Source organism: Stigmatopora nigra, chromosome 8, assembly GCF_051989575.1.
Source record: "Stigmatopora nigra isolate UIUO_SnigA chromosome 8, RoL_Snig_1.1, whole genome shotgun sequence".
Taxonomy (NCBI): domain Eukaryota; kingdom Metazoa; phylum Chordata; class Actinopteri; order Syngnathiformes; family Syngnathidae; genus Stigmatopora; species Stigmatopora nigra.
Genome location: NC_135515.1, coordinates 350,029 through 371,314, shown reverse-complemented (window position 1 = coordinate 371,314; position 21,286 = coordinate 350,029). Strand labels below are relative to the sequence as shown.

Below are 21,286 nucleotides of genomic sequence, written 5' to 3'. Positions count from 1 at the left end.
TCTGTTGTTTTTTTCAGGCTGGTAGTCACGGCGACGGACCGCGGGAGCCCGCGATTGGCCGGCTCCGCCACCCTGACGGTGATCGTGGTGGACCAGAACGACAACAGTCCCACCATTCCTCTGCCGCTGGAGATCCGAATACCCGAAGGTGAGTGGGCCCACTTTTACAGTTCTGAATTCAGCGAGAGTGATCCACAAAGCTAGTTTTGTGTTTTAGATCAGACCCAAGAGTTTCATTTCTTATTTATTTGGGAAAGCAAGAATATTTTTGTACGCGGCGGGCGGCAGCTATAATTACGCCACTGTAATCTATTTTCTGAAGACTATTCTTAAGGAACTTTTGGCCGCACACGCACGTCAAGTTCAATAAAGGACGTGTTGACTTTAAGCCATCTCCACGTACACCAGTGGGACAATCTTGACCTGGAGGTTCACCGGTAGTGTGGTGGTTCCGGTCCTGGTCAGAGACCCTTTGACCCACTGCCAACGGGTCCTCCTTTTTGGTCAAATCCAGTTGGCGCTAGCTTCAAAAACCAACCGATCAAAGTGTTCCCGGGACGCAAAATGCTCCTTCCAGAGGCTAATAAGCAGGGACGGAAGGACGAAGGCTTGGGCTAGCGACTTTAAAGAGCGGCCCACATGTCGTGATGATCTGTGATCTGAAGGATTTGGACTTAGCATACGTCGTCGCTAAACTTTTGTTGTCGTCTCTGGTTGTCAAGACACGTTGATCGGCAGCGTCATCGGTCAAGTGACCGGAAACGACGTGGATTCGGGCCCGGCGCTCTCCTACACGCTCCACCTGGACGCCCACGGCGAAGGGATGTTCGCCATCCAGCGCTACGGCGGCGGCGCCGTGGCTCTCACCGGCGCCCTGGACTACGAAGAGAGGACGCGGTACACTTTGACCGTCCGCTCGTCCGACTCCAAGCATCAGACCGAAGCCAATCTGACCGTTGTGGTGGAAGACGTCAATGACAACGCGCCGGTCTTCACCCAGGACTCGTACCGGGTACGGTTGCAAATGTGCGATCCGGCTGATATTTGGCTAAACATTTGCCTGGCTATCCGACAGGTGACGGTGTCGGAGCACCTGGCGGAAGGCAGCGCTCTCCTGGCCGTGAGCGCCACCGACTCGGACTCCGGGGACAACGGAAAGATTATCTACAGTGTCCGGTGGTCCAGCGGCGGCTCCTTCTCCGTCGACCCCAACAACGGTAAGGGTCCTCGGAACAATGGTGGTTTCCCTCGCCGACATTTCAACGGCTTTCCGTTTCCCGGCAGGCAAGCTGTTCGTCAATCACAAAACCGAGTTCCGTCTGGAAAAGCCGTCCATCCTGGTGGTGGTGGAGGCCCGAGACCAAGGGACTCCGTCGCTGTCCTCCGTGGCCACCGTCCAAGTCCAAGTGTCCGACCTCAACGACAACGCCCCGGTCTTCCACCGGTCGGAATACGCGGCCAGCGTTTCCGAGGACCAGCTCCCCGGCGCCACGCTCCTGACCTTGGAGGCCACGGACGGCGACCTGTCGCGGGACAACTCCGCCTTCCACTTTGCCATCGCCGGCGGCGACGTCGGCAACGTCTTCCAGATGGAGAGCAGCGTGCGCTTCGTGGAAGGCCGAGGCTTCCAGACGGTGGGCGGCCTGATCCTGGTGGGGGACTTGGATTACGAGAGCGTCTCCGCTTACAACCTGACCGTGGTGGTGTCGGATCGCGGGACGCCCCAACGCAGCTCCGCCGTCCGAGTCTCCGTCGCCGTGGAGGACGTCAACGACAACCCCCCGGCTTTCGGGCGGGAGGAGTACGGCGTGGTGCTGAGCGAGAGCGCCGCCGCCGGGACCCAAGTCCTTCACCTCTCTGCCGTCGATCCCGACTCGCCCCCCAACGGCGAGGTGCGCTATTCCATCAGCTCGGGGGACGAGACCGACCTCTTCCGGGTGGACCGGCAGACCGGGGCCCTCCGGCTACAGCGGCCACTCAACGGCGAGAGGGACCTGGCCCACTCCGTCGTGGTCCAAGCCACGGACGGCTCGGGGAAGTACGCCTTGGCCGCCGTCCGCCTGGACGTGAAGGACGTCAACGACCACCGGCCCTTTTTCCCGCTGGGCCGGGTGAGCGCCAGCGTCGGGGAGAATGGGCCCGAGGACGCCTTGGTGACCACGCTGCACGCCACGGACCGCGACCGGGGACGCTTTGGAAAGTTGAGCTACTTCCTGCTGGAGGACGCAAAGCGGGCCTTCTCGGTCAACCGGACCTCCGGAGAAGTGCGGACTCGCGCCACCTTCGACTTTGAGAAAGTGGACTCCTTCAACTTGACGGTGGCGGCCGTGGACGCCGGCAACTACTCGGCCACCGTCGCCGTGCAGGTTTACGTCTCGGGGGAGGACGAGTACGATCCGGTTTTCACCTCCCCGGAGTACCGCTTCCAGGTGCCCGAGGACGCCCAGAGGGGTCAGGTCATCGGCCGGGTGCGAGCCCACGACGAAGACGGGGGCCTGGACGGCGTGGTCCTCTACTCGCTGTCCGGGTCTTCGCCCTACTTTGAGCTCAACCAATCCAGCGGCGCCATCTCCCTGAAGATGGACGCCCGCGGGGGGCGACACGGCGGGCGCTCCAAGCGTGAGGCGCGCCTGCTGACGCTGGACCTGACGGCCCACAGCCCCCTGGAAAATTCCCGCACGGCGGCGGTCAGGGTGAGCGTGGACGTGGGCCACACCACCTTCGGACTGGCCTCGGACGCCAGCTTGCTGCTGGTGAGCGTGGTGGCCGCCTCCCTGGGCGCCGTGGTCATCCTGTGCCTGATCGGCGTGGCGCTCTTCTTGGTCAAGCTGAGGCGGCGGCGGCGCCGCCAGCGGAAAAGACACGGCAGGACCGACGCCACCGTCTTGCACAAGTTCCAGGAGAGCAAGATAGCCGCCGACGAGATCATCTACCACCAAACGCTCCCCGGGTATTCCTCCGAGAAGAGCGGGGGCGGAGTCAGGGGGGGCGGCGGCGGCGGCGACGGCGGCGACGGAGGCCCTTACGCCCGCGGGGGCTCCCTGGACCCCTCGCACTCCAGCGGGCGCGGCTCGGCGGAGGCCGAGGCGGCCGAGGACGACGAGATCCGGATGATAAACGAGTACCCCCGCGTGTCCAGCGTGTCGTCCTCCGTGCAGGAGCGCATCTCGGCCCGCGGGCCCGACTCCGGCATCCAGCAGGACGCCGACCGGCTCTCGGACGTGTCCTGCGAGCCTTCCGTCGACTGGTTCAAAGGGAAGAAAATGGGCGGCGCCCCGCTGGCCGGGCAGGCGCCCATCTACCGAGATGACGTGGGCTACGTGGGCTACGTGGGGCGGAGCCTGAGCCTCTCCCAGCACCAGCACCAGAAGCACTACGCCTTCCCCGAGGACGGCAAGCCGCCCGCCGACGGCTCCCTGAGCGCCATCGTGGCCAGCGACGAGGAACTGCGGGGCAGCTACAACTGGGACTACCTGCTGAACTGGTGCCCGCAGTTCCAACCGCTGGCCAGCGTCTTCACGGAGATCGCCCGGCTGAAGGACGAGACGGCGCCCCCGCACCCCCGCCGCTCCTTCCACGGCAAATGCAAAGCCGAGTCCAGGATCGACCCGCCTCCGCTCATCACCTCCGTGGCGCACCCCGGCGCCAAGACGGTGCCGCCCAAGCCGGTGGCGGCGAGGACCTTCCCCGCCCACCTGTCCACCTTCCGAAGGTCCCCCCTGAGCGGCGAGGGCTCGGTGTGCTCGGCGGCCATGTCCCCCAGCTTCTCCCCGTCGCTGTCGCCGCTGGCGGCGCGCTCTCCCGCCGTCACGCCGTTCAGCGTCTCGCAGGGTCCGTCGGCGTCCGTCATCAGCGCCACGGAGCGCCACCTGGAGCACGTGGACCAAGCCGAACTGAGGATTTGAACCCGAAACCCACGGAGAGCCAGGTCAGTTTGGACCCGAATTTTCCGTTTTGATTTGTACAGAAGAAAGGACTGTTTATGGGATGGTCGGTATCCCCCCCCAAAAAAAGCATTGTTTATATTTTTATACTTTAACGTGGCATTCAAGTCTGAAAAGAGGGGGGAGGGGCTTACATGTGTATATTTGTAGCTTGTACTGTATCCTCGGTCGTACTGTAACTTTTGTTTTTTTTTCGGACGTCGTTGCAGATCGTTGTAAATATATTTTGAGGGCGACGTCTTTGCTAATGACGCGTGGGATTTTCGGCAAAAAGCTGGCTCTGAGCGTTTAAACGCGAGCGGAATGCGTCCTTCAGGTGTGGTCATTAATCACGGCCCAGCGACCTTAAGCGCTTCCTGCGGATTTATTTTAGGAAAGGGAGTTTTTGCAAACAGATAGCGCCGCTTCCTAGCTAAACAAAAAAAAAAAAAACGTCTATTCCTCCCGTTTTTGGCCATAATTCACGACAAACGTGCCTCCAAGACATTTGAATAATGTGTTAAAAGGCTGCCGAAGGACCAAGAAAACCAAGAAGAAGCCCCATTTTTGCTACTTTGAGATCAGCTGTTTGATTCTTGAGCGCGTTGTGAACATCTCGCTTGGTTTTCTGCAGTGTTTTATTATTTATTGTTTTGGCAGGCCTCACAAAGCTCGGGAGGTTTCGTGTAAATTATTATGCAGAAGAGCGTCGGGCAAATGAACGTCAGTCAGCGCGTGAACTCTAATACGTATCCACGCCTTTTACAAGGTAGCTTCGGACTTGGTTGTTGTTTTTTTTTCTACCTTTCTCATCTCATTCATTTATGGACGAATGTTTTGAGCTCAAGTGCCTGATTAAAAAAAAAAACTTTGACAATTATATCGTTGGGGGTTTTTTTGTCGGCGTTTGGCAAAAGCGTTAATGAAGTCAAATGTTTATCCGGTGGTCCACCTAGATGACCATGTGTCATTTAAAAGCCAACATTATTGTCAGGCAGCGCACGCACGCATACGCCAATGTTTTTTCTCCCCCCGAATGGAAAAAAAAGGAAGGCGGACGATCCGCTGATGATACGCTTGGTCTCGCTGTCACGGTAATGAGGAGGCCAGCGCGCGCGTTTCCCCCCAAAAAAGATGGGGGCTCACTATTTACGCCACGCCGATCCCAGCAAAAAAAAAAAAGGCGAGTCGGGCTGAAATTAAAGGCTCGCCATAAACCAAAAGAGATCTGTTATTTGCCGAGCGCCGAGGAAGGCGGGACGGGAGGGGACGGGAGGCGAGGCCGCTCCCTTCACGTGCGAGGAAGCGTCCATGTTTTTTCCATCAACGCTCTATTGAGCCGTCAGGGCTGTCACCACCGCGTGCGCCCTAAACGGCTTCCCGTCTCCCCCAAAAATGCGGTCAAACTTCCTCTTTTAAAATGCTAATGAGGCGTGCTCGCCACCAAAAGTACATGGCCATGAATTATTGCCAGTTAAGGGCCTTTTGCTAAATTTCAAATGGCGGAGCCATCGCTAAGACGAGAGCAGTATACATACTACTTGTGCGTTATCCTATGGTGAGGACATTGGTGTCCATCATTTTGGGAATATTTTGAAGGGAAGACGCAGTGGCCTCAACTCCATTCTTCTGTCGATACTTTGTTGTAAAATGTCCAAGGTTTCATTGACACGGCGCCCCCCGTAAACGTGGCTTTTAGCACCGGCACCTGTCATTAAGTCTCCCCCCTCCCTGGTCCACATTTTCCACAAGTTCTCCTTAGAAGTCGTGGATTCGCTTGTATTTTTATTTGATGTTTTTTTTTTTTTGTGGCCTTAAAGACATAATGACTAAAAAGACTGAAAGGACTGGGGGGGTTGGAGGAGGAGGGGGGGGGGTGCATAATGGTTTTAACATGGCTTCTGCACAAGCGCTTTGTGCCTCTCTGGAGCACAAATAGGCCACGCTTCAAAAGGAGTTAAAAGCGGCTTGTTTGCCGCGGAAGACCGACCCACGCCGCCAACGACGACTGCCGCCGACGACGACCGGGTACCAGGAGGCCGGCCACCCGCCCATCCCGGGTCACGTGGGATCCCCGTACGTCAGCTGGTAAGCACCCCCGTGAACCTAAGCGATTATCCTTAACTACCTTAATGTGTGTGATGCTGCCATTTAGCGGGGCCTCCAATTACCATTCACGTTGGGAACACGGATCTGTACAAAAAAACAAAAAAAACAAGCCTACCAGGACCAGTCCTATGCCAAAATCACATTGCCCGCCTTACGACAATTTGCCCTTGCAAGAAAATGCTCTCCACTGTTCCCCCTAAAAAAATGTTCAACTTTATTTTGTTGGCGTCTTGGATTTAGCCCGTTGCCGTCCCACCTGTCGCTACCTCCGTAGAACCGGCTCGGACTGGACGGAGCTCATCTCGTCTAAGTCAAAGCTCAAGTCCACTGGAAATGAGTCCAGAGCCCCGGATTGAAATTTCTTTTCAAACCGGGATCACCCGTAAAGCCTCCGTACCTCCACTCTGCACGGAACTTGCCTTTAAGCGGACGGTCGGGCTCCGGCGAGAAGTCCGAGAACAATCCCGCCCCCCTCCCCCTCCATTGTCTCTCACAAGTCTTCCTCGCCTTTGCGTGACTAGAAGAAGAAGAAGGGGGAAAAAAAGAAGAAAAAGGTTTGAAAAGTCATTGGCACGCAAAGCCCACGTCTATTTTTGGAGAGACAGCGTTGTTTTTTTTCCTCTTTGAAAAGACAAAAAAAGCCACAGGGAGAAATAGGCAACGCTGGCTGGGGCCAAAAGGGGGTCTGCTTCTCATTTGGGCCCAGCCCAGCCAGCGTCAAGACCAACCGCAACCCTACCAGGCGAGGGAGGGAGGGAGGGACGGCACATTCTGGCTGGATGGATGGCGGGCCCAAGGACAGGAGGAGAGTGTTTTTCCCTGCAAAAACCACGGCCAAATCTCATTGGAGGCTTGTCACTAAGGCGCCCCCCCCCCTCCCCCGGCTGGATCCCATTAGCGGCCCCGCTGCTTTCTGTTTGTGCGTTTGTTGTTTTTTGTCGCTCTTTCGCACCTCTTAAATCTGCCACTGCTAAATGTGCGCTTCTTTTGCTTTTATTTCCACGCCATTGTTACCAAAGGATTCCCGCCGCGCGCCACGCCATTCGCTCGTCGCTAGACTCGGTGCACAAGTGGCGGCTTGGGGGCCAAATGTGGCCCGCCACATCATTTTGTGTGGCCCGAGAAAATAAATCACGACTTTCTGTCTTAGGATCAAAGTCAGATAAAAAGTATAGATGTATATTACATTTCCTGATTTTCTTTTAAAGCAATCATTGTCATTTTGTAATCCATTTATTTTCAGACAAATCAGTGATGCGTCTCCAAAAGTCCTTCCATCGTCAGGAAACGTCGGCGGAGGCTAACGGAGCGCTTATTGTTAGTAACCCAAACGTCTCCTCAGTGACCGAGTCCTAATAGCCGCACAAAAAACAGAGAGAAAGGCCGTCATTAGCGTCAAGTATTATCCGGAGAGGCCTTTCATTTTCAAGTGGAAAAATGTTTCTAGAGCCGCAGAAAATCATGTTCCCAAAACATGATGGCTACATCAAAAATAAAAAGCGCTTTTGGTCCATTTGAAGGCTTCAACGTGGTTTGGAGGAAGTGATGTATCATCGCAGTTGAAGTCTTTTGTGGTCTACCTCAAGGTTCTGTCTTTGATCACCTTTTTTTGCCAAACACCAGTAAAAAATAATGCAAAATATAATCATTTGGTTTTCTATTTATTGTGTACATTGATTGCTGATTGTACATTCCTTAAGTGTGTTGCCTGTATGTAGGTGACTTCAAAAAAAAAGAAGTCACGTGATCCGTACAACCAGGAAGTGTTTCCAACGCGGTCTACTTTGTAATTGTTTGTAAGATGAGCCCCCGGCGAGACATGGCAGCCACAGGTAAGTCACTTTTACTATGTTTTATATAAGATGTGGTTTACTTTTTCCTTGTATTTCTAGTGCTAGTGACTCTATTTTGCCGTTTAGTCCCACGTTTTATGCTAGCAGGAGAAGTGTTTGCTTGTAGCGTCGAAAGGTAGAAAGAAGTCACGCGTTTGCCGATTCTGGAATTCCATCCCCCCGCCCCAACAAATCAATAAAACATGGTCAAACCTACGTGGATATGCTCCAAAAACTATGGCTTTACTTGAGCGCGAGCAGATTGACATGACTTGATTTTGGAATGGGATGGCGCGGTGCTGTGCCCCATTGGCACTCGATGATTCGTACGCTCTTAAATGTATCACATGGGTTCCCTCTTTATGAATAAAAGCCGTCCTGTGGAGTGAGCCTTCCTCGGAAGCTAGTGAATATCATGTGCCAGCGTTTCTCAATCTGGCTCCTTTTCAAACTTCCCACTGCCCCTTTTATCATTTTTTTTCCATCTCGGGTTTGCCCGTCTTCTCCTTTCGCTTAACGATGGAGTGACTCACCGGGGTAGGCAAAAGTCGCTTTTTTTTCTAAGTCGTTTCCAAAAGAAATGAGTGCCCGAGATCTGATTTCCTTCACCCTCTCTTAGCTTCTTTTCAAAGTTGCCATGGCGTGTTTTAGATGGGAAGGATTTGGGTTTCATTTTTCAAGCAAACACCCAAGGCTACGTTGGACATGATCTCAAACGGAAATTCTTGCCTTGTAACTCTTACTTTTGGACTCGTCAATCTTCTATTTTCCAATTTGATGCAGACCACTTTTGGATGTGAAATTGTTGACGTTGAAATGCGACAACTGGCGTTGAAAAGACTTTTCAAAAGGGGAAGTTTTGCTATTTGAGGCCTATTTTTGGGCTAAATTAGGAAAGAGGCAAGATCGGGGGGAGAAAAAAATCGAATTAATGAGTGCATTTGCAGTTGTTTTTTTTTTGATGAATTGGACGTGTATGGCTGTCAAGATTACAGGCCTTTCTATTAAATTCAGACGGGACGATATTGCTATTTTTTGCTTTTCTTGTCCCTAATTAATCCAAAATAACTGGTTCAAATGCTTTTTAGGCACACGTAATTCAATCCAAATTCCGCAGCGGACCCCCCTCCCCGTCATAATTCTCGCTTCCCCGTCTTGATGTGGGCTACTTTGACGCTTTATTGCCGTCCCAATCAAAGCGCGCGGGCCGGCCGTGGGCTTTACACAATAAGCGTGCGTGGCTTTTTTATTCCTTACATTAACGCCAAGTAAGTCGTGGCGTGAACAAAGGCCATTTTTTTTTCTTCTTCCCAACGATCCCGCCGAGGGACGAGGACATCAATGACGTTCTGGTCGGCGTTTGGGCCTTAATGGTTTCCCATAAAGGATAAAAAGGCGGCGCCATTACCAGCCGTAAATTTTGACGAGACGGCCGGTGGCTTAATGAGAGAAAGTCTCCGTATTTTTCATGCGGCGCAAAAAACACTTCATCCAGCAAATGGAAGCATGTGCTACTTTGAGGCCAAAGTATTTTCCATCCAAAGTCGGTCGGCCTCCCCTTTTTTCTTATGTTTTTTTTTTTTTTCCTCCCCGAGGGAAAGACGCGGAATTGGCTTTCTCCGCTCTCCCCGCAATGTTGTGGGCTAAAAAGTTCCAAACTTGACGTTTCAAGTTAAAAAGTGAACGTGCAAATGCAGACTCTGCACTTTTATGTCATCTGGTCGCGCGCCGATGATGTCATCAAACATGGACGAAGCAAACGTCGGACGACTTTTTATGTCGTGCAATAAAACACTTTTGTGTTTGCGCGCTGAGGTAAACAAACGTGGGTGTTCGTGTCAAAGGTCGTCAATCGAAGTGTCTTGCCCGAAAAAAGGAACCTTTAAAAAAATAACAAGAAATGAATTAGATAAATTCCAAAATTGAGCAGAAGTGACCTGTAAAATAGCCTGATGGTCCCGTGGATGCTCATTTTTCAGCGCCATTGACGGCCCTAGGCGTCCAATCCATTCTAATTTATATCGCCCAATGATTGGACGCCAATAGTGAACTTTTTGGGCCAAAACTGAACTACGTGAGCTTTAATTATTAAGAACACGGCCCGCACAACCTTAGCGAGTTTTCTCTAGCTTGTAAAAAGACGGAGAGTTGGGTGACTCACCTCAATTTGGCCCGTGTCCTCCTCGACCCGCTGGATTCAATATCACACCAAGAGGGAAGGAAGGAAGGAAGGTGGGAGGTCCGTCCGCCAGAAACGTACCGAGGGAGGGATGAGTCGGGGGGGCTCTTTACTGCCCTGACATCTTTTTGGCACCACTAGAAAGCAAAATCCTCAGCTCGCTGCTAGCGCTTCAAGCGTGACCCACATGCCGACACAATCTCTTCAAAGCAAGACAACAATAGGTTGAAGGTGTAAATCTTGTACATGGACGCCATCTTTGTTTTGGACCGATTTAGTTTTGATCCATTTGCAAGGAGTTGTGTTGTTTACAGGTTTCTTTCAGGATGTGTTTTCACCTCATGTTGGCTCGTGTTTCTTAGCTTTGCCTTCTTATTTACAGAAAATATGAAGACGGCTAGTGAGCACAAACATCCAATTACTTCTTATGAAAAGTAGTTTCCAAAAAAGCAGATTTGATAAGGGTGGCGCATTCAGTGCAAACGCTTCGAACCAGAGCTGTTACTGCTCAATTATACCTCCAAAAATATGGCCGCCTCACCGGCATAAAGAGCAAAAAAAAATGGCCTTTCATGTTTGTTTCTTGCGAGGAAAAAAATCCCAGATCAAACGTCATCAAAGCCATATTACACAAGGTCTTTAAACCAATATTTGGAGTAAATAGAGATTGTTTTACAGAAAATGTTGGGTAATCTACTCATAATTTGAGGAAAGATGGGAAATAATCTTGCAAAACAATACATTCCCCCTTTTCTTAAGTGTAGCTTTTTTGTGGTTGACACAAAACATTGTGATTTAATGTTTGAGTGCAACTATTTAGTTTTTGTTGACATTTTTGTGTGTTGACATGGCATGGTGAGCCCAAAATAGTAACTCCAAAAATTCCAACATCAATTCTTCATGAAGGCACTGATGAAACCGGGTTGAAAGTCGCTAACTTTTGCCTTCAGTCTCCTCAGTTCATCGCCGGTGGTTATTTCCAAAACGACGACGAGTGTGGCGCGGCGATAATTCAATATCAGCATAGATCACGGGTATCAAAGTGGCGGCCCGGGGGCCAAATCTGGTCCGCTGCATCATTTTGTGCGCCCCGAGAGAATAAATCTCTCCGTTTTAGGAGAAAAAGTATTTATATATATATGTAGTATGCATAAAGAATTCTGCTAATCTAACTCATACTTTAAACTGCAGTATAGTTTCCTGTGGGAGTAAACATACCTGCTTATATTTCTTTCAACCACTTTTTACATAAAAGAATGCACATTTGTGTCTTATGGGAATCCCTTTGATCGTCTCCTAGCTTGACTTCTAAAAAAAAAAAAAAAAGAAATGAATCCACTTAACAACAACAAACAAGCTTAAGCGGACTTTTGTTAGGAAACAAACGTTGTAGTATTCACATTTCCTAGCGTCTTTAGCATTAAGCCAATGTACTGCAAATGGCTACTTTGCTACTTTTCTAAAGCCCTCGCTAGCTAGCGTTAGCATGTGGCTGCTAAGTCTGTAAAGGGGTGGTTTGCCGATATTTTCCGAGATTTACGAGCGACTTTGAACAAAGTGGGAATGTTATTGTGCCTTGTAAAAATGGGAAGAAAAGCGTGGAGGGTCTGCTCAATGTTGGACGCATCTGGGAAGCACTTTTAAGACAATTAATGACTTGTTAGCCAGGTTACTAACAGTGCGTAGCCGTGTGGTAATACTCGCCTCCTCATTTCCTGCCTTCATTAGGATTAATCAATGAATTTAAACAAAGACCTAATAGCGTTTTCTAACCTTTAAAATATTCACTCTGCGCTAACGTGCGTCTATTTTCTTTAAAAAAATAATTCATTTAAGAAACAACCTTGTAAATAAATGAAATTGAAAAACAGCCAGGGCTTTTTTTATTTTATTTTGAAGGTAAATACAGGCTGAATTTGGGTGAAAATTCAAGTGGGACTTTGACGGATGGACGGACGGACTTCATTAAAAACAACCTTTGAAGGATTAAAGGCTCATAAAAAGCATATGAATCGCACTATTTTGGGAAAATGGGCGCTCTTAGACACCCCCCCCCCCCCAATTCATTATCTGATGGGAAACTCAACTAGCCAAAGACATTTTTCCACTCCAAGAAAAAGGCAATTATGAATCACTTGCAGAACGCTGACAACATTAATGCACTCCGAGATGAGCGTTGGAAATGTCACAAATGTCACAAGTCCCAGTGAAAGCGCAAATCCAAATTGAAATTTTCAACTTGTCGTAAAATATTTGTCGGCCGACCTTGCACGAATTCAGCGGCGCTGCTGCGTTTGAGGCCGCGATAGGTCGCCTTCGTTCTATTCAACGTGGCCTACGGGCCCGCTGAATGGGAACTGGAACTACCGTCCAAAAATTGCCCCTAAATTCACACTGCTGTGGAGAAGAGGAACGCTGTTACCACGGCAACCACAGTTGCTCGTTAGAAAAAATTCAAATGAAAAGCCTAGACGGCCAACAGCAATGTAACTATTTTGCCACTCGTTTCCACTAATATAAGGAAAAAAAAATCAATCTTCAAGTCCACTCCTACTCACGAAAAAAAACACTTTATTTGGCATGTACTGTAATTACTGTCATTAGGAACAAGAGTAGATGGTCATATGGAATATTTCAAGTTGATGTTTCTTCCAGATTGTGGGAGGAGTCAATGTACAAGAATGTCCACCGAGGAATGCAAATAATTATTGCGGCCAGCCGTTTTAAATGACCGAGCCGACCGAAACTGGCGTCCGAGCGCTCGACTAGCGTTCTTTGGCAACTCGTGTCGCCCGGCCGGGTCAAACTACAAAAACAACCATTCTCCGAATCAAAGTCCGCCTAGCGACTCGGCCACAAGGTATTGATAACAGTCCCCCAGTTTAATTATATTCTATTCGTGACGTTCGTTGAGGCGTATTTGAACAAAAAGTATCTTTTAGGTTCAAGCTAAAGTGACCAGTTAGCAAACAACTGTAGCGATGCTATCCGAACAACAAAAGCTAAAAGTTTGTTGGAGAGCGCAATGTTCCACTGGGAAACTTTGAGTATGATTGGATAATTTCCCATCCGGAAGTTTCAGAATATATACGTACGTATGGTACTCCATTCCACGTAAGAAAATGACTCTCCACGCGGGTCACTGTTGTCAAGAAGCGCTTGAAGGGCGCCATTTTGTTTCATTACACTCAACAGTCTCAACAATTTTGAGCTCTTTGAGCCTAGTGGGAGGTCCTTAGCCGTTGCTTCTTTTTATTCTTTTTGTATACGTTTGCGTTCATCTTCACACGAGTGACTTTACGTTTCAGCAAAAGCATCAAACTGTGTACTTAAGTGAGTCATGGCCACTTTAGCCAGGCTGGGAAAATCTTCCCGCTGACATATTTACTAAATAATTGTCAGGCCTTGTTTGCCTGCTTTTTTTTTCATGTGGCAATATGACGACAGCGTGCGTGCGTATATATATCTCGCCGTCATTTGAGGGCTCTCGAGTAAATAGTCAAAAGTCCTCTTGGCAGACCAGGAGGGAGGGAGGGAGGGAGGGAGGGAGGGCACTGGGACAAGTTGGATGCGTTGTTTGGACATAGTTGGATGGGCTCTGGGCTGCAGACTCTCTCACTGCCAAATATTTTGTCTAATAAATGTCGGACTCGTAGAATTCTCTACACTTGAGTGATGAATATGTGTCAACAACGGTTAGTTAAATCTTCTTGAATTGCGTTTGTACATTTTTTTTTTTTTTGGGTCGTGGGGAAGCGTGAATCATTTTCAGAGCGAGACTTGGACGTTTGTTAGCGCGTGGCATTGGCTTCAAAAAGTTTTCCTTCTCTTTTATATGCTTGGTTTTTCGACTTCAAAGTCTACCTCGCATGACAAATGGCAACATTTTCAACGTCAATTTGTCCAGAGCGTAGACGCACCTGAGTATAGTCGTGCTAGCTAAAGAATGTACAATGAAAGGGGAAAATAAGTCTCGCTGGAGTGGAAGTTGCCTTTTTTTGGGGGGCACTTTTTTGTCATTTTTATCAACAAACAACAATAAAATCAAGAACAGACAAAATAGGTACATGATGCCAAGATCAATAATTATGTTTTGCAATATTAAAATGTCTTGGTCTAAGCCCGATCGATGACAATCTTTGCTCCGTCCAAATTAGTTCCGCCCCTGGGCGGGGTCAATGTGGCCCCCGAGCTTTGAGTTTGATACCTGTGTTCTAATTTGTATACTGAGCCACTTGTGGAACTGACCTTTAAAGCTCAATTGATTTTCATTTCAAATTAATTCAAACCACCAGCATTTCTGGCTTTAACGTTCACCTTCAGATATTCATTCAGCCAAAATGTCAACGTTAGCGCCTCGGGCTGGCCGTTCTGGGGTCGAGGGTTTGATCCCAGGTGGGTCTTCCCTCGGCATGTTCTCCACTGGCTTGCGTGGGTTTTCTCCGGGTTGTTTGTCTCCTTGGGTTTCAGAAAATGGATGAACAAATGACAAATGTCATGAATTTCTTTCACTAGCTAGCACGACCGTTCATTTTAGGCGGAAACGAACAAAAAAGAGAGAATTAACGTCCACACATTTTTTTTCCTTTTTTTTCAGGATTCCGACTGGCGTCCTGGCAAAGCAAAACAAAAGTGGACTGTTTATGGGCCGTGAATAATCCGGAGGTCAAAGGTACGCTGGGGGGGATGTGAAGGCAGTAACTTGGGCAAGATGCAAAGTCAAAACATACCTTTTCAATTATTCCAAGTGGAACGGTGAAAAAAGAAAAAAAAAGGGAAAAAAAGGAAAAAAAAAGAAAGAAAAGAAAGAGGCTGCCGTCAGAATGTTTGGCAACATTGCTTTTCTTCTTCCTTTTTGGCAGAGGTGTCAAACCTGAACTAGCATAACGGCCAGCCTATATCAATAAATATGTCATCCACTCATATTATTATTATTATTATTCGTGGTGGAAGAAAAAGAAATGGCATATTATTAATCCCGGTTAAATGGCTCTAATCGCTGAGCAATGTTGTTTCAGAGAGCTTCTTTTAGCATGAAAAATAAGACAGACGCATGTGAGACATTCGAAAAGTAACGCCGTTTGGCCCCGTGCCTTTAGTTTGACACCTACACTTTGAGAATTGGACTCACTTACACGGTTAAGAAATGTGAACAGCAAGTGGCTTTGAGTTTTGTCAGAGGTTACACCAAGCAAGATTGACGCTCACAATGCTATAATCGCTCTTTCTTTTGAGATCTTCCATTCATTCCTACTTTCTTTTTTTTCCTTCTCCCCCTGCCTCACTCACTCTGCCTTCTTTCTTACATTTCACCTCTGGGCGGGCGCTCGCCGCATGAGCTGCTTCCAAGCAAAAAGAACATATATATATTGGATATTGTGTGTGTGTGTGTGTGTGCGTGCGTGCGTGTTTTTGTTCATTTTTCATATACAGTGTATGTGGTTTTTGCAGCTAACAAGAAGCAGTCAAGTGGAGAAGTCTTCAAAATCCAGACAGCAGCGACCTCTGACCTCACTCTTGCACACGGGGAAAGCGTGATGGATAATTTTACATTTTGTTTAAAACAACACCCATACATTAAGTAAGTTCTTTGGGCTCCAGGGAGTAAGGTAGCCGGGGTAGAGCTCAAAAAGGCTTTTTGGTTTCCATGATTCGAACAAATGAGGCACTTTTTTTTTTTTTTTTACACATGGAAAATGTGTTTCTTTTAGGGAAGTGCAATCAGCAAGACAAGTGGGACACTAATGATAATAATCATCAAAAATAGCTACTCGGTGACAAGGTAATCATCTATTCATTCATTTTGGGGACTAAAGAAAGAAATTCAATTAGGTAAAGAATAGGTGAACAGAAATATGTCCAATTCATCTTTAATTATATTTAAAAAAAACTCCATGGTTGAAGTTAGATTCAAAAATATCCTGCATTTACTTAATTGCCAATATCTCTATAAAATTGTTTTATGTTTATATTTATTTAACATTTTATGGGGCCAGTGATTATAAAAAAATATCTGCTACCCCCAACAAGTTAACTGAGTGTCCTGTTAAGGGTTAAAAAAAATCTGTTGCTATTTCGGTTGCCACGCTACGGGTGCGTTTTAAAATGAAGAAACAGTGACTCCTTGAGCAAAACAAGGTGTACTACAATTCAGTGACACTTGACGTCAGCACAGCACGACGTGGACAACGGTGATGGCGAAAAGGGATTCTCTTTCAAAATAAATCTAAGCCTCTTGGCATGTGCATCTAGAAAACATTCAATGCGTTTTAACGAATAAATTTACTTAAATAACAAATAATTTAAAACTATAATATGATTTAAAGCGATACAATTGAGATTTTTGCAACTTCACCATACACCTTTACATTTATTGTGAAGAGACGTTAATGCCGCTGCCTGGCTGGATGCAGGGATTTTCTGGATGAGTTGTATAGAACGAGGCAGCTCATGTAAACAGCCGTCATGGATATCGCCTTTTTCTCTTTCCAATAGACAAATAGGCGCCTTTTCTCTCTGCTTGTGCGCCATTTCATTCCATTTGTTTGACTTTGTATTCATTTATTTTTGCCAAAGCAGGCAAAGGGCGAAGCTAGCTGTCACCAAGCCAGAATCTTCATCAGCTGCGGTAGGAACACCGTTAACGTCCATGTTAGCTAGCTAACGAAGCTCGCTTCTCTTCAACTAATATGGTATATTTTGCTTGTTTCTTTGCTCGACGCTATTTTTCCTCCCAGATTTGACATCATGGCAGAAGGTATCATGAGCAAAGCTGCTACCATGGAGATTCCCATTAACAGCAATGGAGACACTGGGACGCAGCCAGAAGATGACAGTCTGGAACAGGTCCAATTTTGCCATCTATCTTTTGACATTTATTTGTTTTGTAACTCCTATTCCTCCGCATTGCCCCTGGCTTCTCATTCTGCAATGCTGCTTTGACTTACGAGTTTAGTTTAGAGTTGAATTGACCACCAACAAACGTGATTAAAATGTCGCATCCATTCAAAAATCATGTATTTTAGTCATGAAAAATATCAGGTGGAAATAATCGTAACATCGTTTAAGGCAGGCCTATCTGATGATTGGAACTATTTCAAATTGAAAGACCAAAAACCAATGAAGTAACTGCTCAAAAGTCCTATGTTGGGGCATTTTGTAAACCAAGTTATAGTTCAACAAGAATTAATAATGACATTAAAACCAATACACGATTTCTTTGTTTAGCAGGCGGGCTTTGTTTATTACTTAACATGTTTATGAATGTCTGACACATTGTTTTTTTTTTTTTACTCCATTTTAAAAGTATTATATATATTTTAAATACAACGTCTGGGTGTAAAGTGCTAAAGCTCTCCTACAATATTTTCTTCACAGTCCTACTTAATTATTCCAGGTTTTAGGAATAACTTTGTTAGAATTTGGAGGATTGGCTAGCTAATTCATTGACGTCCATCCTTGTTAGCGGCAGTGAAAGGTGACTTTTCCAAACGATGAACTGTTGCTTTTGTATCAGGATTTGCAGCAGGTGATGGTATCGGGTCCAAACCTCAACGAAACCAGCATCGTGTCGGGAGGCTACGGCGGTCCAGCGGGGGGCATCATTCCTACCAGCACCATCAAAGGTACCGTTTGCGACTGGTAAACTGCTTAGTTGGTGACAGACAATGACTTTTGAAATAGCCTTCGGTCACAGCGGAGGAGAACGGCCACGACAATAGAAATGCTAACGGAGATTTAGCGTCAGCATACTTTTGTTGACCTCTAGGCGTATCTCGTAGACCCCGCCATTCGTTTCAACCCTGACTATTTGGACAGAAGACGGGCCCCTGCACCAGGTGCCTGCCCGCCTGCCTTTCACTTCTCAACTTTTCCCTCTTTTGGGGACTTAAGTCCAAAAAAAAATTCTACTTGGATGCCCTCTTACTCGCATGTTTACAGCTGGCAGGGACGCATAGGCCTTAATCCTCACGTTATGTTATATTTGGCCTTTTTGTAATAGTTCCGGATGACTGGAAAATCCTGAAAATATAGATTTAAAAAAAATACATCAAATATCCTGCATCAACATCTCCTGATTTCTCCAAAAAGGAAATCTTCTATATTCCTAGGCATACTTATATTGTCTTACTAGAATTTGGGTTTGGGCCCAACGGAACGGGATTCTCGCTGTTTCCATTTCATCTGGAGTTTCATTCTTCATTTCTGGCCTGCATGAAAAAAAAACCCTGCCTGCCCGCCCGCCACGTGTTGACGTATCGCGTTCCCTCGCCCCCACATCTCTCTTCTCACCCGCGTTCCTCACCCACGCACGCCCATGGCAGACATCCGCATGAAATCCCGAGCCGCCAGCCTGCCGAGCAGCCAATCCGCCGCCGCCGCCAGAGCCGGCCGAGCGTCGCCACCGCCGCCGCTCTCAGGTATGGCGGCTTCATCTCATTAACAACACCTCACTCTCCCTCCCTGGTGTACCACGCTGAAGCACCCCCGTCAGCACTTTTTTTAACAGGCACTATTTCCTTTTTTTTTCTTCCCAGGCTCGTCCAACCACAACACCTGCAACGCCAGTGAGGAAGTATCCCGGGGCGTGGCGGTGGAAAAGCTGGACAGTGTGAAGAAATGGGGGATCAACACTTACAAGGTAATAAGATGCAAAATGAATGAAATGTATATCAGCAATTTTTGCTGTAGTTATTGCATGTTATTGTTTTGAAATCCATTTGAAGACGTCATTTTATATGTCCAGTTAATGACAATGGGTGGATTTATTTGAGCACCTCCCCCCTCCCAATATTGAGTTTGGGCCATGTTTTAAGGAAGATAAAATGAAGAGTCCAATTGTTGTCATTTTATTTGAATCAGTGCACCAAGCAGATGTTCTCGGAGCGCTTCGGGCGAGGCTCCAGGACGGTGGACCTGGAACTGGAGGCCCAGATCGACCTTCTGATAGACACCAAGAGCAAGTACGAGAACATCCTGCGGCTGGCCACCGCCCTCACCGGCCACTTCCAGAGCATGGTGCAGACTCAGCAGGCCCTGGGAGACACCTTCACGGACCTCAGCCAGAAGTCGCCCGAGCTCCAGGTATCGCAGTTGACGAGACGAATTTACCCAGTCCGGCTTGACGCCTCTTCTTCTCAGGACGAATTTGGCTACAACGCGGAAACTCAAAAGCTGCTGTGCAAGAACGGCGAGTCCTTGCTGGGCGCCATCAACTTCTTTGTGTCCAGCATCGACACCCTGGTCAACAAAACCATGGAGGACACCCTCGTGACCATCAAGCACTATGAGAACGCCAGGTAGGATGGGGCGGATGGGGCGGATGGGGCCTCCGGGACAGCCAGCCAGCCAGCCAGCCACCCACCTCTCTGTCCTGCGCTCAGGTTGGAGTTTGACGCCTACCGCTCGGACCTGGAGGAGCTGAGTTTAGGCCCCAGGGACGGCGCCGCCGTGGTCCGCATGGAAATGGCCCAACACGACTACCAAGTCCACCGGGACAAGTACGAGCGGCTGCGCAGCGACGTCACCATCAAGCTCAAGTTTTTGGAGGAGAACAAGGTGGGTGCAATCAAAACACGTGACGACTTTTCGTCAAGCTCCTTGTTGAATCTTTGACCAGAATTGGTGCAGTTAAAGTTCAATTTGATGACATGGACACGTCTCTTGAGCATTGTCCACAAGTTCTCAATGGGGTTTAAGTCTGTCAGGACTTTTTGTGACAGTTGTTTGCGTGTTGTGTGTGTGTGTGGGGCAGGTGAAAGTGATGCACAAGCAACTGCTGCTCTTCCACAACGCCATCTCGGCCTACTTTGCCGGCAACCAGCAGCAGCTGGAACAAACTCTGGTGCAGTTCAACGTCAAGCTAAAGCCGCCCGGCTCCGACAAGCCCTCCTGGCTGGAGGAACAGTGACGGGAAGTAGACGCACGCCGCCGTTAAAAAAAAAAAAAAAATACTAACGTGGCAGAAATTAGCAAAACTGGCGGTCAAGTTTTATTTATACTTTTTATTTTCTCAGTTAGCCTCCGCAGATAGTCCCTTCATTTCAAAGTATATCAAAGTACAGACCTTTCTAGTGGGGGTGGCCGTTGGGGACTTTTCTTTGGGTTTCATATTTTTTGAGGGAGTGGAGTGCAAAGGTTTGTGAAGCGTATGGTCTTTTCTATGACGCCAATCAACTTGAATGGGAATGACTCCATTTTGCGAGATCACCAGCGTCTTAACGTGTCAGCAGATTTATCTCGGCTTATTTGAGGGGGGGGTGGGGTCTCGAACGGACGGCCCGCGAGGGGAATCCGATCCCATCGTTCCGCTTGACGGCGCTCATTCATGCCGCACGTACGTCATGAAATGCTTTCATTTTGATTTCCTATTCTTTCTTACGATCCCTTTCCTTCAATGGCGGGCGGCTAATGACTTAATAAGGGACCTTTAAAATGACCCCAAACCGGCAACCTGGACCCTGTACCCCAAAATCAATATGAAAATGATCTAAAATGTATAAAAAAAAAAGTGATCTAGTCGGCATGAATGCGCCTCGCCAAGCAAACTGATTTTGACACTCCTGATTTATGACATCTTATGTTAGAAATTTTTTTATAATTTGGAGAGAAAATGTATATAGCGGTCGGTATGTATAGCAGTGTCAATCAATCAATAGCGTGCAATCTTAAAACTTTTGGGGTGCCCGGCCAACACACCGGCCGGGAGCGTTCCGTTGGGCTGTTGACAATGAATTCCTCACCAATTCAGCCCGTAAAATGCCATCTGGTTCCGTTTTCAGGACAATGTGTGACCAGCAAGGGTGTCCAAACTAAAGGCGCGGGGAACATTTGGAAAATACCATTCAAAAAAAAACCTTGAGTTGGGCCCGAACACTAAATGGCGCTAGGCACTTATACAATGCATCTGCTTTAATTCAAGATGTTGAAATCAATGTCGGAAATATTATTAATTTTTTTTTCGTCATGGATTAGCCGTCTGTCGCCGTCATTGTTTGGATACTTCAAAAGCCCATGTTTTTTTTTTTTTTTTTTACCCGCCCCTTAAAGTTTGGACACCCGCGCGTCGAAGTAGCCATGTTTCTTTGGACCGTACCGTTTGATCATTGTAAGCGCGTTGTATTTTCACGCCGTTTCCGATGTTGTGGTGCACCCGCAAATAAAAGTCTGATGGATGTTTTGGATTGACCCCCCCAAGAGTCCTTTTTGGAAACGTGTCGGTTCCTCGATTCCATTTGTCAAGC

General features: G+C 48.0%; 2 protein-coding genes across 7 annotated transcripts in view; both read left to right on the top strand.

Moving 5' to 3' along the window:
• The window catches only part of LOC144200792 (protocadherin-16-like), a 36,336-nt gene extending 31,625 nt beyond the window's left edge, over positions 1–4,711 (top strand). For both annotated transcript variants that reach the window (XM_077723105.1, XM_077723104.1), the window contains 4 exons: positions 18–148; positions 723–1,012; positions 1,076–1,217; positions 1,285–4,711. In XM_077723105.1, the coding sequence (XP_077579231.1) occupies positions 18–148; positions 723–1,012; positions 1,076–1,217; positions 1,285–3,905 (3,184 nt within the window). In that variant the 3' untranslated portion in view covers positions 3,906–4,711. The remainder of the gene's footprint in view (positions 1–17; positions 149–722; positions 1,013–1,075; positions 1,218–1,284) is intronic.
• A 3,070-nt stretch (positions 4,712–7,781) lies between these two features.
• On the top strand, positions 7,782–21,231 carry LOC144200400 (arfaptin-2-like). 5 transcript variants are annotated; one of them, XM_077722533.1, is made up of 14 exons: positions 7,782–7,864; positions 14,641–14,715; positions 15,495–15,624; positions 15,755–15,825; positions 16,620–16,671; positions 16,781–16,889; positions 17,560–17,668; positions 17,825–17,881; positions 18,368–18,463; positions 18,581–18,684; positions 18,906–19,127; positions 19,185–19,342; positions 19,427–19,601; positions 19,798–21,231. In XM_077722533.1, exons 6-14 carry the CDS (start codon positions 16,791–16,793, stop codon positions 19,951–19,953), a joined length of 1,176 nt encoding a protein of 391 aa, XP_077578659.1. In that variant the 5' UTR covers positions 7,782–7,864; positions 14,641–14,715; positions 15,495–15,624; positions 15,755–15,825; positions 16,620–16,671; positions 16,781–16,790; the 3' UTR covers positions 19,954–21,231. The 5 variants fall into 5 exon arrangements, with proteins under 5 accessions (XP_077578659.1, XP_077578660.1, XP_077578662.1 ...); XM_077722534.1 differs by lacking the exons at positions 7,782–7,864; positions 14,641–14,715; positions 15,495–15,624; positions 15,755–15,825 and adding an exon at positions 16,303–16,495; XM_077722536.1 differs by lacking the exons at positions 7,782–7,864; positions 14,641–14,715; positions 15,495–15,624; positions 15,755–15,825; positions 18,368–18,463 and having other exon boundaries at positions 16,310–16,671.
• Positions 21,232–21,286: the final 55 nt, after the last annotated feature.

Bases quoted from the DNA above. Each gene is read 5' to 3' on its own strand.
- LOC144200400 (XM_077722533.1), top strand. From the start codon at position 16,791: ATGGCAGAAGGTATCATGAGCAAAGCTGCTACCATGGAGATTCCCATT. The intron at 17,669-17,824 runs GTACCGTTTGCG...CGTATCTCGTAG, and splicing joins TCCTACCAGCACCATCAAAG to ACCCCGCCATTCGTTTCAAC. The intron at 19,343-19,426 runs GTAGGATGGGGC...TCCTGCGCTCAG, and splicing joins AAGCACTATGAGAACGCCAG to GTTGGAGTTTGACGCCTACC.